Source organism: Oxyura jamaicensis, chromosome 18 (assembly GCF_011077185.1).
Source record: "Oxyura jamaicensis isolate SHBP4307 breed ruddy duck chromosome 18, BPBGC_Ojam_1.0, whole genome shotgun sequence".
Lineage (NCBI taxonomy): Eukaryota > Metazoa > Chordata > Aves > Anseriformes > Anatidae > Oxyura > Oxyura jamaicensis.
Genome location: NC_048910.1, coordinates 3,754,431 through 3,767,607, shown reverse-complemented (window position 1 = coordinate 3,767,607; position 13,177 = coordinate 3,754,431). Strand labels below are relative to the sequence as shown.

Below are 13,177 nucleotides of genomic sequence, written 5' to 3'. Positions count from 1 at the left end.
ATTGGAGAGAACATACAACATGCAGATAGGATCAAGTGATTCTATGACTTCAAACTTTGTCTGTTTTGCCAGCTATTTGGGTACTGTTGATGAAATGTTCTGTCTGTGTCCATATCCTCACACCTTTCACACAAATTTAACACAGCTTAGTGCAACTAGTTGAGGAAATGTAGTCAGCAGTCAGTCTGATTAGATCCCTTAACAGATCATTTCCATATGCCTTCGTAGGTTGGATATTAGGAAAAAAAATCTTATCAGAAGTAGTGGTCAGGCACTGCAACAGGTTGCCCAGGGAAGGAAGGGAGTCACTGTCCCTGGGGGTGTTTAAGGAAAGGGTATATGTGGTACATAGGGACATGGTTTAGTGGGCAATATTGGCAGTAGGTGGATGATAGGACTAGATGATCTAGTCTTTTGACTAGAGGTCATTTTCCAAGATCTTGAGGTCTTTCCAAGGTTTTCCAAGGTCATGAGGTCTTTTCCAACCTTAATGATTCTAGGATAATAAAGTTAGAATTTATTTAGCAAAGTTACTCTTCAACAAATCATGTTTATTTTGCTTAAATACTTGTTATCACTGGAAGATGAAAAGTAATAGTGAATGTGGATTTTCTGTCAGTCATAGGCTAAAGCGATGAATAGTAAGTCTTCAAAGATCACCTTTTCCCAGTAGAAGAGGTACAAAATATTTTTTTGTGATTGAAGGAAAACTGAGTTGCATGCAAATTATATAAATAGAAATAATTGTGTTTAGAGTTTTAGAGATAGTAGGCTGATTTATTGTTATTATTTTTTTTAATCTGTTTTGTGCAACAACTAAAAATGATGGGTGTGTAAGGAGGAATGTGAATGGGATGTAATAGCAAGTTATACCATGAATGCCTCAGTTTTGAGTTCTAATACGCAGCAGTTTAATTAGAAGATGAAGAAGAGGATGAGACCTTTTCTGAAAGCAGGCTGTTAGTGAACCCTAAAGAAGAAACTGATGCTGTTCTGTAAGGTAACTTTTTAAAATTATGTATTGTATAGCTCTTTTCCACTCTCACAGTTCCCTTTGGTCATTTTGTTGTGCTTTGTGTTCCAGGCATGCCTTTGTTAATTATCTTATTCTCTCTAGTCTAAAGCTGATGTGTCGTGCTTTTCCTTCTCATGTATTTCTTCCTCTTGGCTCCCTCCACACATTCTGAATGTGGCAAGCCATGTTTCCTTTGACCCATGTTCTCATTTCATATTTCCTAGTTCTGTGTTATAATTTTGCTCCCTTTCCATTCTTATTTGGGCAAGGAAAAGGGATAAAAGAACCACTCATTTTTTATTTTTTTAACATGCAGTGTACGTATACTTCTGTATTGTAGAAACATCTTGAGAGTGTATTATAACTTAAGTCTCTTCCCAAGATGGATCACATCTGGTAATTAAGGCACATCAGAATCAATTATTATTAATTATTGTTATTTTTAAAATAATTATTTTCAATGCACTCTTCAATGAAATCTCAGTTCACTGGAATTTCCCAAGGGATGGCTAATATTGTATACTGAGCCACAGCCTATGCAATTGCGTTGAAAATCAGATCTAAAGGTGCTCTGAATAATTTGTCCTTTGATACTTCACTGAGAAACTGTAACTTCTATCGAAAAAAGCTTTTATGATGGGAAGTCTTTTCCTGTTCTTGGCTTACACTGTTTTATATGGCTGCTTTGTTTTCCTGTGATTCTTTAGATGCCCTTCTCCCACTGGAGAAGTAAACAATCTTTTCCTTGGTATGCATGGCCATATCTGTCTTCTGTATAACCTGAGGTCTTTTGGAAAGCAGATGTTAGAAGCAGAACAAAACAAGAAGAGTAGGGCAAGTAAACAATTACGAACCCCACTACAGCTAGTTCCCACTCTAGAACAATTTTGTTTTTACAACAAAGGAGGAGGGCTCTCAAGCCCGGAGCCCAGCAGCACCCAGGCACTGAGTCCTCTGCAGCCCCTCACCGGTTCCCCGCTCCCTTGTGATGCGGTTGATGCAGTCGGTGTCTTCCTGCGGGCCCTGGCCGTGGTGCTGAACGGGCTGTGCAGCCAGGATTCGTGGGGGTCTGCTGGGTGTTTTCAGACTGGTCCTTCAAGCCCATCTGGGATGCTTATGAACTGTTTTACTTTGTGTTTGAAATGATGTTCGAAGCTGCTTGACTGGGAACTCTTGACAAGAAATTTTTTGCAATGAGGGTGGTGAGGCACTGGAGCAGGCTTCCCAGAGAGGCTGTGGATGTCTCATCCCTCTCAGTGCCCGAGGCCAGATTGGATGGGGCTTTGAGCAACTTGGGCTGGTGGGAGGTGTCCCTGCCCATGGCAGGGGATTGGAATTGGATTCTATTAAACAGCATGAACAGAAATGTTAGGAAACTAGGCAATTCACCTGCATGTTACTGGTTAAATACTGATCCAGAATGGAAGCAAACAGAAATCTGGCCTATCTCTTGGCTACTCTCTATATGTGATGCAATATATTTGGATTAAACCAGTCCTCTTCCTGGTGTAAACAAAAGTAAAATGTCAGAGTGCTCAGAGAGGTGTTATAGACACCTACTGACATCTTCACTAGGAGATGTAGATGAGATCTTTAGTGGACTGGACTGCAAAAATTTGGGCTTCAGTAGTAACATTGTGGATGAACCCTCATTGTTCTTGTTTGCCCCTCCCTTCCACCCCCTTAACAAGTAAATCAAAGAATTTGAAGAAGAAAAAGTTCTTTGCTTCTTGTCTATTTTGTTGCCAAAATACTTCACTCCTTTCCCCAGGTGCTCAGCTGCAACCTTTGGTGTGATTCTTTATTTTCAGCAGTTGGAGACCATTGGCCTAAAGGTAGGGCACTCTTTAGGGCATCGTATATCCTGAAATCCAAATTGCTTTGCATTTTCACTATCTAGTCATATGATCTAACTGCCTCAAACCGCTCAAGATCATAACCATAATCAAGTTGCTTTACGTGCAAGTGCACGTGTTTACTGTGATTTAACTTTGTCTCTACCTCACCCCAACACCACTTTCTGTATCTCTTTTGTCAGTAATCTATTTGACAGCTAGTATGTGAGTGATGTGAATGTTATAAAATATTACAGCTGGACTTCACAGAAGGATTGCTAGCACAGTCAATAGTTACTTTAAACATATAATGAAGAGGACCTGAAGGCCTTTCAGTGCTCAGTACACACCTTCCATGAATCTCCAGTCTGCTCTGGAGCATCTGCATGTCTACCAGGGCCTCCCATTGTGCTTTAGCTCCCCCTGAAAGTCTCACAGTTGCCCCTGCTGTCCTCTAGAATGCTCTAGAGACCTCTCAGTGCAGCCCTGAGGCCTCCCATGGCCCTCCAGTGCAATCTAGTGTCCCCTGGATGCCTCCCAGTGTACTCTATCACTTGCACATGCCTCACAGCACCCCCCAGCCTGCCAGTTTAGGATACTCGAGGCCTCCCAGGGACCCCCAGTGCATTCTAGAGAGCTCTAGAGGCTTCCTAGTGTGCCCCAGAGGCTCTCAGGACCTTCCAGTGTAAGTTAGTACCCATAGGAGAACTCGCAGGGCTCTCTGGTGAGCTCTACCACTCCCTAGAAACTTCCCAGGGCACTCTAGAGACCTTCAAGAGTCCCCAGTGCCCTTTAGTATCCCCTGCAGGCATCCTATGGCCTCCCAGTGCACCCTAGAGTCTTCCAGAGCCTCCCTCTGTGGTCTGGCACACCCTGAAGGCATTCCAGTGCCCCATGTTGTGCTCTAACACCCATTGGAGACTTCTCAGGGCTGTCCAGTGCCCTATAGGTTTTACTAGGGACCTCCCAGGGCTCCCTAGAGAGCTGCTCTGTGTACCACAATGAGCTATGTTCCGGTTTGGCTTGAGAAATAATTACTATACCCATCTTTCACTACATGTAGGGATATAACCATTTGTGAGTGTAGTGAGAAGGCTAACTAAATAAAACTCGTGTTTGTCCGGTAATCATTCCTTTCTTTCTCTGACCCAAGTAGCTTAGACAAACAAATTGAAACCACTCGTATTGGAAAGAGAGAAATGCAGTGAATCAGTGGTAACGATCCAGCAAGTCCCTGCAGGGATGGTAGGCAGACGTGCTCCAAGCAGGAACAAGAACTGCCAGATTGTGACATGCTAAGATTTGGCATTATCTTACCCATGCATCATTTGAACAAATACGGTAGGCTCTGGGTTACCAGATGTTGTACTGAGGGTGTCTGTGCCCTTTGTCAGTATTAAGTGATTAACTCAAGCACAACCAAGGCGTCTTTCTGGGTATTACAGAATATGAAATGAGATTAAAAGGTGCAATTACTTCTTAACAATGACATTAAATCAGAAGAAGCATGTAGGAAAAGTAACTGTCCCAAACGGATATACCAGTTTGAATTTTACTATGAATTCTCACTTGATAATATCGAGAAATAATCTCCTTATTATCTCACTGATTTGAGGGAACTTTCAGACTGTAAAAATCTCTTGTTTCTTGCCAGAGTGCGTTGTGTCCTGAGACAGAAAGCGTTCTAAACATAGTGATGACAACAGAACTTCAGTCTATGCAAAACAACTACAAGCAGAGAAAAAATAAAATACTCTCCCTGTATTTGTGCTGGCTGCCTTACAGTCATCAGCATGTCTTAATTCTGTCCTGATGGACTGCAACTTTGTTTTTCATACCTTAAAGAACCGCAATAGCGCGACAAATGTGCACGATTTGTATTGTTGCGTTTAGTCTCCCTCTAGTGGATTGGTTGCAAAATTACCTCCTTACCAAAGCAAACACAGAGCTTAAAAAAGAAAAACGGGTTCAAACTACAAATACCAGCAGCTCTCAGCACAGCTGAGAAAGGACCCAGGACACACCTCTCAGTCTTATTCTCACAAATATTTATTTATTGTCTAGCTATAAAAGCCAATGTGAAACTAAGCATTTTGAAATGTTATCTCTGTTTTTTTGGGGGAGGTGCTATTTTGTTATTACTATTTATTTGGTGGGTGGCCCTTTCTACCTCATAGCAGAGTGACAGAGAAAGAAGGACCCAGACCTTTAATCTTGTTTTGCAGTGCATTTAGCAGAAAGCAGCTGCAGCAGCCTGGAAATTACCATGGAAGAGATCCTGAAAAGAGAATTGAAAACTTCGGTTCTGAAAGCCTTTGGGAGCTCGGGAGGAGGATACATTAGCCAAGGCCAAGGTTATGAAACAGACAGCGGAAGAGTATTTGTTAAAATCAACTATAAGCCTCAGGTTAATGCTAGTAGATATTTAACTGTTAATATTATTGCATGTCGAGCGCTTTTTCTTTTCAATGTGGATGATTGTTGATGATTTTGCGTTCTGTGTTTTCTGGCTTACTTGTAATTATTCCAGCTTTACAGCTTTTAAAAGAAAACTGAAAGGAGTCTATTTTTCATCAAATATTAATGTAATGGGTTTGGTTAACGCAAAATGAGGTGTAATGCTATATGATAACCCTCAACAACAGGACTCAGCCTTGCTATATGTAAACAAGGGGCTGAATACAGAGCTGTTATTGTACTACTTAGTCTGGAAAAGCCTAAAGCTGAATTTGCATTCACTGCTTTCCTTTTCATCTTTCATTTGTGAGAACAGAATAGTGGTAATGAGGGAGGAAACAAAGGGTGCCAGTGCTAAAACTCTGTTTTGTTTGTTTGTTTTAAGCTAGAGGTTTCAAACTTCTTCTTTGTCTTTTGGGTTTCTAGCAGTAGGATTCTTGCAGTTTTTCAGGCCAAGCTCTTGGCTTTTCTACTACTAAATTAATACAGTAGTCAATTGTCTTTTGCACACGGGACATCAGAATTTTGCTTTATTTATTTTTTTTAAAAAGCATCCTAAAACTGAAGAACAGCATCTTCAATTCAAAAATGCTGAGTACAGGCTTAGTTTCTGTACTTTTATCTCTACCTCTCTATCTGGTGGCCATTGACCTGCATTGAGAGGAGAACCAGTTTAAGGATTCAGACTTTTACTTCATTTAGTAGCAGTCACCTGTAATTTTGAAGGAGGAGGTCTTGGGTTTTATCCTTAGAGATCTTGTAACACCTGAGTAATTGATCTCCATAAGGAACTGGAGTTCCAGGTGAAATGTTAGATAGCTTCTACCCTGGAACAAATTTGGGAAATATAAAAATAATACTTGAATTAAGGTACTTGAGTCTCCCTGTGTGGATTGAAAGCTACATTCTTTTATCAAGACTAATTAAGTCTTTGTAAACAGTGCTGTTTTTTTTTTTTCCAAAGTACTTGTTCCAGATGTCTGTAGTTTAGCCTCAGGATATTCTTATTCTTTAACAGGCTAGAAAAATGTTTGAAGGGGAAATGGCAAGTTTGGAATCAATTCAGAAAACCAATATTGTGAGAGTGCCTCAGCCTATTAAAGTAATTGACCTTCCTGGAGGAGGAGCAATGTTTGTCATGGAGTACCTAAAGATGAAGCACCTCAACAAGTATGTTTGTACATCTTGTTCTCTTCACTGGGACTTTGGGATATTTTTCTTAAAATCAGAAATCTTTCCAAGAAGAACCTCACTATTATTGGAGATACAGCGTGTTATCTGTCAAGATATGCATTTCTGTGCACTTATACATGTTCTATATATGTGTGTATATATATATATAATATATATTTTTATACATATATATATAAAATATGTGTATATTTGTGTGTGCACTCCTGCCCCATGCTTAGCTCTTCCCTGGCCTGGAACAGAAGTGGCACACTTTGCCACTCTAGCACCATGTACGCTGCCTGGTTGACCAGTCTATCTGCATGTGCTGCACTGCTGATAACGTGAACGTGAGAATGGCTGAGTATAGCCCTTCTTTCCCTGGTGAGGTAGATAATGATAGATAATAGGTAGATAATTCCACTTTATCAGTCACCCAACCTGAACATGGAATTAGGCTTTCAAGAGTCATCCCCCTCGTTCCGCTGCTCTAAGGTAACATAATAATGCCTGTCTCTTCTGACAGTTGTTTGTCAAAGCAATCTATTTTTACTGGAAGGACAACAGTATTTCCACAGCCTCCTCAGTCCATTCCAATCCATCCCACCTGTTCCTAGGAGAGATTTTCTGATGTCTAACCTCAGTTGTCCTTGCTGAAATTTTAAACCCGTTATTTCTTTTCTACACATTCTGGGCATGGAGAAGCAACTTGTTTCCTTTCATGCAGCTCCTGTTTAAATACCTGTGCAGTATTTTAACTACTTTTTGTTCGGTTTTTCTTCTACAGTAAGCAACCTCAATTCAATCCTTGCTTGTGGCTTTTTTTTTTTTTAATTTTGCCATTCTTATTGCTGTCCAACTGATCTGTTTGAGACCCCAGAGTAGATACCATATTCTATTCTCTGCTTTTTTATGTGGAACTGACAAGGGGGGTTACTTGATGGCTTGAACTCTCTGCTCTTCTTTATGCAGCCTTGTGTTTTGTTTACTTTTTACTGCAAGAACATTGATTTATGTTCACTTTTATTATCTGTTAGAACCCATATAATCAGAGTCACTGTCTAGCCATTTGCTCCCTATTATGTATTTGTGAAGTTGATTTTTTTCTGGCAAATTTAGAACTTTCAACCATACTATGCTAGTATTGGTCATATTGAATTGAACTTCTTTCAGTTTTGTTTTGTTCTTTGTTTCTATAGATACTCTTCAAAGCTTGGAAAGCAAATAGCAGAGCTTCATCTTTATAACCAGTCACTCAGAGACAAATTGAGAAAGGAGGGAAACACCGTTGGTAGAGTATAAACATACTGTACTAAAACAAAAAAATGAAACAATTAATTTGCCTGTGGTATAATACTGCTTTATTATAATTTTAATGGTTACAGTCAATACTGGGGCACTGTTTCATGAGATATACTTCCTGTCCCTATAACACACTTCTCAAATGTGGAGATCCTATACAGGAGCCATAATTACTATTGCAAATCTTAATTACAAAGTCCTTTTATCCTTCACAAAACTAGGTCAATGTATCTTTAATTCTTCATTTTGCATGTTTTGTGTATAAAATTATGCTGATACTGAAATTTAGTATGAAATAATATTTGATAGCTTTCAACATTTCTTAAGTCAAACTGAAGACTATTGTCTTTCTCAGCATTAGTTTAACCTTTCAGCTTCATGTACAATCACTGTGTTAAAATGTTCTTTTCCTTACAGGCTTTTTTTTTTTTTTTTACCGTTCAGACAATTTTGTTCAGACAATTAACTTTTACAGAATATGTTCCTAGTTATTAATTTCCATTTAAGGATGTTTAAAGGGGATTATATTTTTGAACTCAAATATGTGGCAAAACATACAATTGCTGCTACTTGAGGACAACTATAATTCAGAAGTGTAAGGTCATGATGCAGTTTCTATTGACTTCCATGAAATGATTTCCATCATTCTTTGAAAATTGTATTAGGATACAAATGAAAAAAATATGAAACCATAGAAAGAACTCTTATTTTACAGTTGCTAGTATTAAAATATGAACCACCAGTTTGTAACTGCATGTTTCCCACAATTTCAAGGATGTACAGTTTGACTTTTAGTGGTATACATATTATATTCTGTTGTGTGGTTGACTTTTTGTTTGTTTGGGCTAGATTACTGGCAGGTCACAAATGTGTGAATCAAAAATAAGACGTGTTGAATGACATGTTCAAGAGTTGGAACAGTGGGTCAAAAATCTGATCTCGACTCTGTTCTTGAATGTGCAGCTCATTTTATAACCCCCAAAAGTCCCTAATTGTGACATTTCCATTTAGAATCTTCAAACTTAAGATAGTTCCTTCCATTTTTAGAGAGTGTTACGACAGTGAAATAAGTGTAACTTACAAGTTTCCATGCTTCAAATTACTTTTTATGACTATTATCTGCAATTTAGTTTTGTGTTTGCAAGCATGACTATGTAAAAATCTCAAGATTCCTTGTGTTTATTATGTTTCTTAGGTAAAGGAGCCAGTCACTCTGAGTTTCAGTATGTGGATAAGTTTGGATTCCATGTAGCCACTTGCTGTGGTTACATACCACAGGTATGTTCCACATTTCTGAAAGCTAATGTATTCTTAGCATTCTGTTAACTCCTTATAGAAAGGCTTGGTTCGCTGGCCTTCAGTTTTATGATAACACTTCTTTCAGTTTCATTTTGATCTGATGGTGAAGCAAATATGATGGCTCTTCAATGTGTATAGCTTGGTACCATGCATGTAGCAAGTAGATAGAACAGATTGAATAAGAATTTGAAATTATTTGGTGGTTCTTTAACTTGGTGATACTTAACAAAATAAGTATCCCTTTACAAACCATGTCTTTGTTTTGGGTTTTCTGAACTCCTGCTATATGTTCTTATAGGGCCTCGTCACATAAGGCATCGGAACTGTCTCTGAGATAAATCAGTTACGTGCTGGCTCTGCACATGATAGAGTTTCATTCTGCTGCTTAGCTGAATGAATGTTCTATATTCCATCCACGTCGTGAAGTACAGCTTTTTCCCAAATTAGAAACACATTACCTAATAAAAATGAAATAATCCTTTTGCATTTCCAGAAAGAATTCGGAATATAATGTGGAACAACTGAAATGGGCTCAACAGAAACTGTATCTCTAAAACACATTATGAATATTTCAGTGAATGGAAATAGACAGAACCTCAACTTATATCTCATGTTAAAGACAGCCCCACTAGGCATGGAACAGAGCGTGACTTCAAACTCAGCAACTGAGTAAATGCATTCTAATTAGCATGTCTAATATCAGCATTGTCTAGTCCATTGTGTCAGCATCAAACATCTTGACATGGATTATTAATATTGACTGTGCATATGTTAACATTGTTTATTATAAACCTCTGCATCATATTTTCTAGGTGAATGAATGGCAGAGTGATTGGCCTTCTTTCTTTATTCGTCACAGACTCCAGGCGCAATTGGATTTGATTGAAAAAGATTATGGAGACAGAGAAGCAAGAGAACTTTGGTCACAGCTAAAAGTATGAACCATGTCTTAAATAATTTTTTAGGAAGTTAGAAATTATGTACAAGTGATATTTTGAATGTGTTTTATAACAGATTTACATAGCTTTTATTGTAAAAATTTTATGTAACTAGATTAGTTTCATGGCTGGTCTACCAATGCAGCTGAAAAGAATTCATGTTGCTCTTCCATTTTTTAATAGATAGTGAAAAAAAACCTGCAAGTCAGCACTGACATTTATTTCTTTGAATACCTCAAATAAGAATATGTTAAATTCTGTCTAAGAACTTGGTGTTGCAAACTGGGCAGATTTTTTTAATTGGTCCGGGCTCACAGCTGAGACTCTGGTCCTGGTCATACTCTATGCAGTGATTAAGAAACAACCAGGAAGGTATTCCTCTGCAAGCTGCACAGCACAGATGTGTTCCCAAATGTTTCCTTCTGCCCCTTTTGTCACTGACTCCATTTATTGTGTCTTATGATGTCCCATACTGTTAATGTCTAGAAAAAATACATTAATTCCAGATGTTGACAGAGCGTGAATTAAATGAGTTGCTAAGCTGAAGAACACTCATTACTGGCTTGCAGTTTAGTTTTATGCATGTAGCTATCAACTTCAAAATTGCTCCATGAAGACTGAAAACAGGTAGCATTTGAGCAGCTTAGTCTCATATACACTATGCTACTTTGTTTAATATTTTGTTTAAAGTTCTTTAATTGTTGCCTGTTTGTTCTTGCTCTTTCAGATAAAGATTCCTGAAATGTTCCGTGATGTAGAAATTGTTCCTGCCCTCCTGCATGGGGACATGTGGGCAGGAAATGTGGCTGAGGATGACTCTGGGCCAATTATATTTGACCCTGCTTCCTTCTATGGCCATTCAGAGTTTGAACTGGCCATTGCTGGAATGTTTGGTGGCTTTAGCAGCTCATTTTTCTCTGCCTATCACAGTGAAATACCCAAAGCTCCAGGATTTGAGAAACGAAATAAATTGTATCAGCTCTTTAATTACATAAACCACTGGAACCATTTTGGGACAGGATACAGAGGGTCTACCCTAAATCTAATGAGAAAACTTTTAAAATAATCAGATTGGTATGAGAAATGTGGACCCAGTCCCTTAAGTAATTAGCAACCCACGCTTATCAGAAGTAATACAAGGTAGAAATCAATGTTGATGCTAAAACACCTGACATATAAAAGGCTCGGAATAATTTCGAGCCTCACTAAATGTTGAGAGTGATTGTGTAATTTTTAACTCATACACTGGCTTACTAGCACTGATTCATATCCTGCTGAAGAAAAAGACTGCATTGTTTATGAAGTCTCCACTAGGTTGGAAAAGTAGCTTAACAGTTGGCCTAACCTTACTCTCCATACAGAGCCTCACATCTTTGCTGCTGCATATCCGCAATTGTTTGCATCTGGCCACTCCTGCAGCAGTTCATTATTGAGAGTTACTGTGGTAGGAATGTGGTACTGAAAGTAATCACTGGTTTTCTACCTCTCCCCTTTTTAAATCCGTTTTAGTTTTTCCTTCCATCTGTTTCCACCCCTTTTCCCATTTATATTTATTTTTGTTCCTTTCCCATGTAAGAGCTATGATCCAAAATATAAATCAGATTCTATGAATCTTAAAATAAAAACATTCTCTTTGATTTAAAGGTAAACAGGGCCCTTTGGACTACTTTTGGCAAGGACATATAATAACATTTCTAATATTTATTTTAATGTAATTTACTTGCATGCTTTTGTTTTTCTTGCCATATGAGAAGTTCAGTCACAGTGGTATTTCTTAAAAGGGATGTGTCTGGAATTCCTTGGTAATTAACTGTACAGTCAGAAAGTGGATGTCACCAACAAGTTTGACAATATCATATCATTTTAATATGATATGTCAATGTGTTGTACTATGATAATAACACTTAACTGTAAAAACAGCAAACAGTAGGAGAGAGGCTTAGTTGTTTTCATGACAAGAAAGTATCTGTTTTGCTGCTGCGTCGGTTGGTGTTTGTTGTATTTCGAATTTTAGAAATTTCAAATTTTAGAAAGTAATGTACAGTAGGCAAAGCTAGTCTGTCCTGCCACTGCAGTTTTATTGAACAGTGTCAAATTGGGTGGCTTTATACTGTTTTTTAGTATTCCTGTTTTATTTTTTTAGAAAACATAGGCAATACAACAAGAATAGTGGCATACAGTCTGAGCTAGAGTACATTAACAAATTCATATGTTTTTTATGGAAGAAAGTGGTAAAGAAAGTAAATGTAAGTACAGTCCAACATATACTTATGTGAATCAAAGAACCTCTATCTTTAGGATTTAGAGGGCTGTAATTACTAATACCTAAAATGTTATATTCTGAAATGCTCAAATGTTCAGACTTTCTATCAGCTTTAAATGGCTGTGCTATAAAGAGTTCTTAAAATTATATTTTGTAATTTACACTATTTAAAAATAATTTAGTTCTCTGTAATTTAATACAAATAGTTTAATTTTTTAACTTTGAATGGGGGTTATAACACTTTATACGGTTATAACAGTGGAGAAATAGAATAATAGAGTGAGAATAAAGTCAAAATTGTAGCTGACAGCTAGAAGATTCAGGTCTGACTAAACTGCAAAGTGCATGAATACTAGCATTAATTTTTTCAAAAATGCAGGTATTGCATTGCAAAGTACATATGAACTTAAGAATTTTAATTGTCCAATAAAATAATTGCACTGCAGAAACTAGCTATTTCATCTCTCTGTCTTTTGTGCTTGTGATGATGAATTTGAGCCTGAAGATGGATATTTGAGTATGAATGGAGGTGCCAGATACTGGACAAGAAGTTACTTGGCCTTATATCCAGGCCAGATTTAAATGTTTCCCTGATTTTCCTTTTCTAATCAAGGGAGAGAAGGGACCACCTCTGAGGCTGACTCATCTCGCACCTAAACACCTGTGAGGTCTGATCCTTGAAGTGCATTTTTCACCAAGTGAGAAGATAATCTGCGGTGATTTACTCAATGTCTTACTTTAGACTCTGACTTTAGTTTTCTAGAGCTGGTAACATGCCAAGAGAGAGGTGGATATGTAGTGCTGCCATCCAGTAAAATATTCAGTGGCAGAGGAAGATGTGTGGGAAAAGGGGATGGAAATGTGGTACGTCTAGGGATGAAGTACGGCCAAGCAGCTT

General features: G+C 38.1%; 1 protein-coding gene across 3 annotated transcripts; it reads left to right on the top strand.

The window, feature by feature from the left end:
- Positions 1-771: 771 nt before the first annotated feature.
- FN3K (fructosamine 3 kinase) lies at positions 772-12,731 on the top strand. Of its 3 annotated transcripts, XM_035342384.1 has the most exons (8): positions 772-1,000; positions 2,787-2,850; positions 5,076-5,257; positions 6,326-6,477; positions 7,677-7,768; positions 8,975-9,057; positions 9,891-10,013; positions 10,744-12,731. In XM_035342384.1, exons 1-8 carry the CDS (start codon positions 986-988, stop codon positions 11,080-11,082), a joined length of 1,050 nt encoding a protein of 349 aa, XP_035198275.1. In that variant the 5' UTR covers positions 772-985; the 3' UTR covers positions 11,083-12,731. The 3 variants fall into 3 exon arrangements, with proteins under 3 accessions (XP_035198275.1, XP_035198277.1, XP_035198276.1); XM_035342386.1 differs by lacking the exon at positions 2,787-2,850; XM_035342385.1 differs by lacking the exons at positions 772-1,000; positions 2,787-2,850 and adding an exon at positions 4,885-4,974.
- Positions 12,732-13,177: the final 446 nt, after the last annotated feature.

What these genes read in the sequence shown, in the direction of transcription:
- FN3K (XM_035342384.1), top strand. An exon ending in AAATCAACTATAAGCCTCAG is followed by an intron (nt 5,258 to 6,325) that starts GTTAATGCTAGT and finishes ATTCTTTAACAG; the next exon opens with GCTAGAAAAATGTTTGAAGG. An exon ending in AAAGGAGGGAAACACCGTTG is followed by an intron (nt 7,769 to 8,974) that starts GTAGAGTATAAA and finishes TATGTTTCTTAG; the next exon opens with GTAAAGGAGCCAGTCACTCT.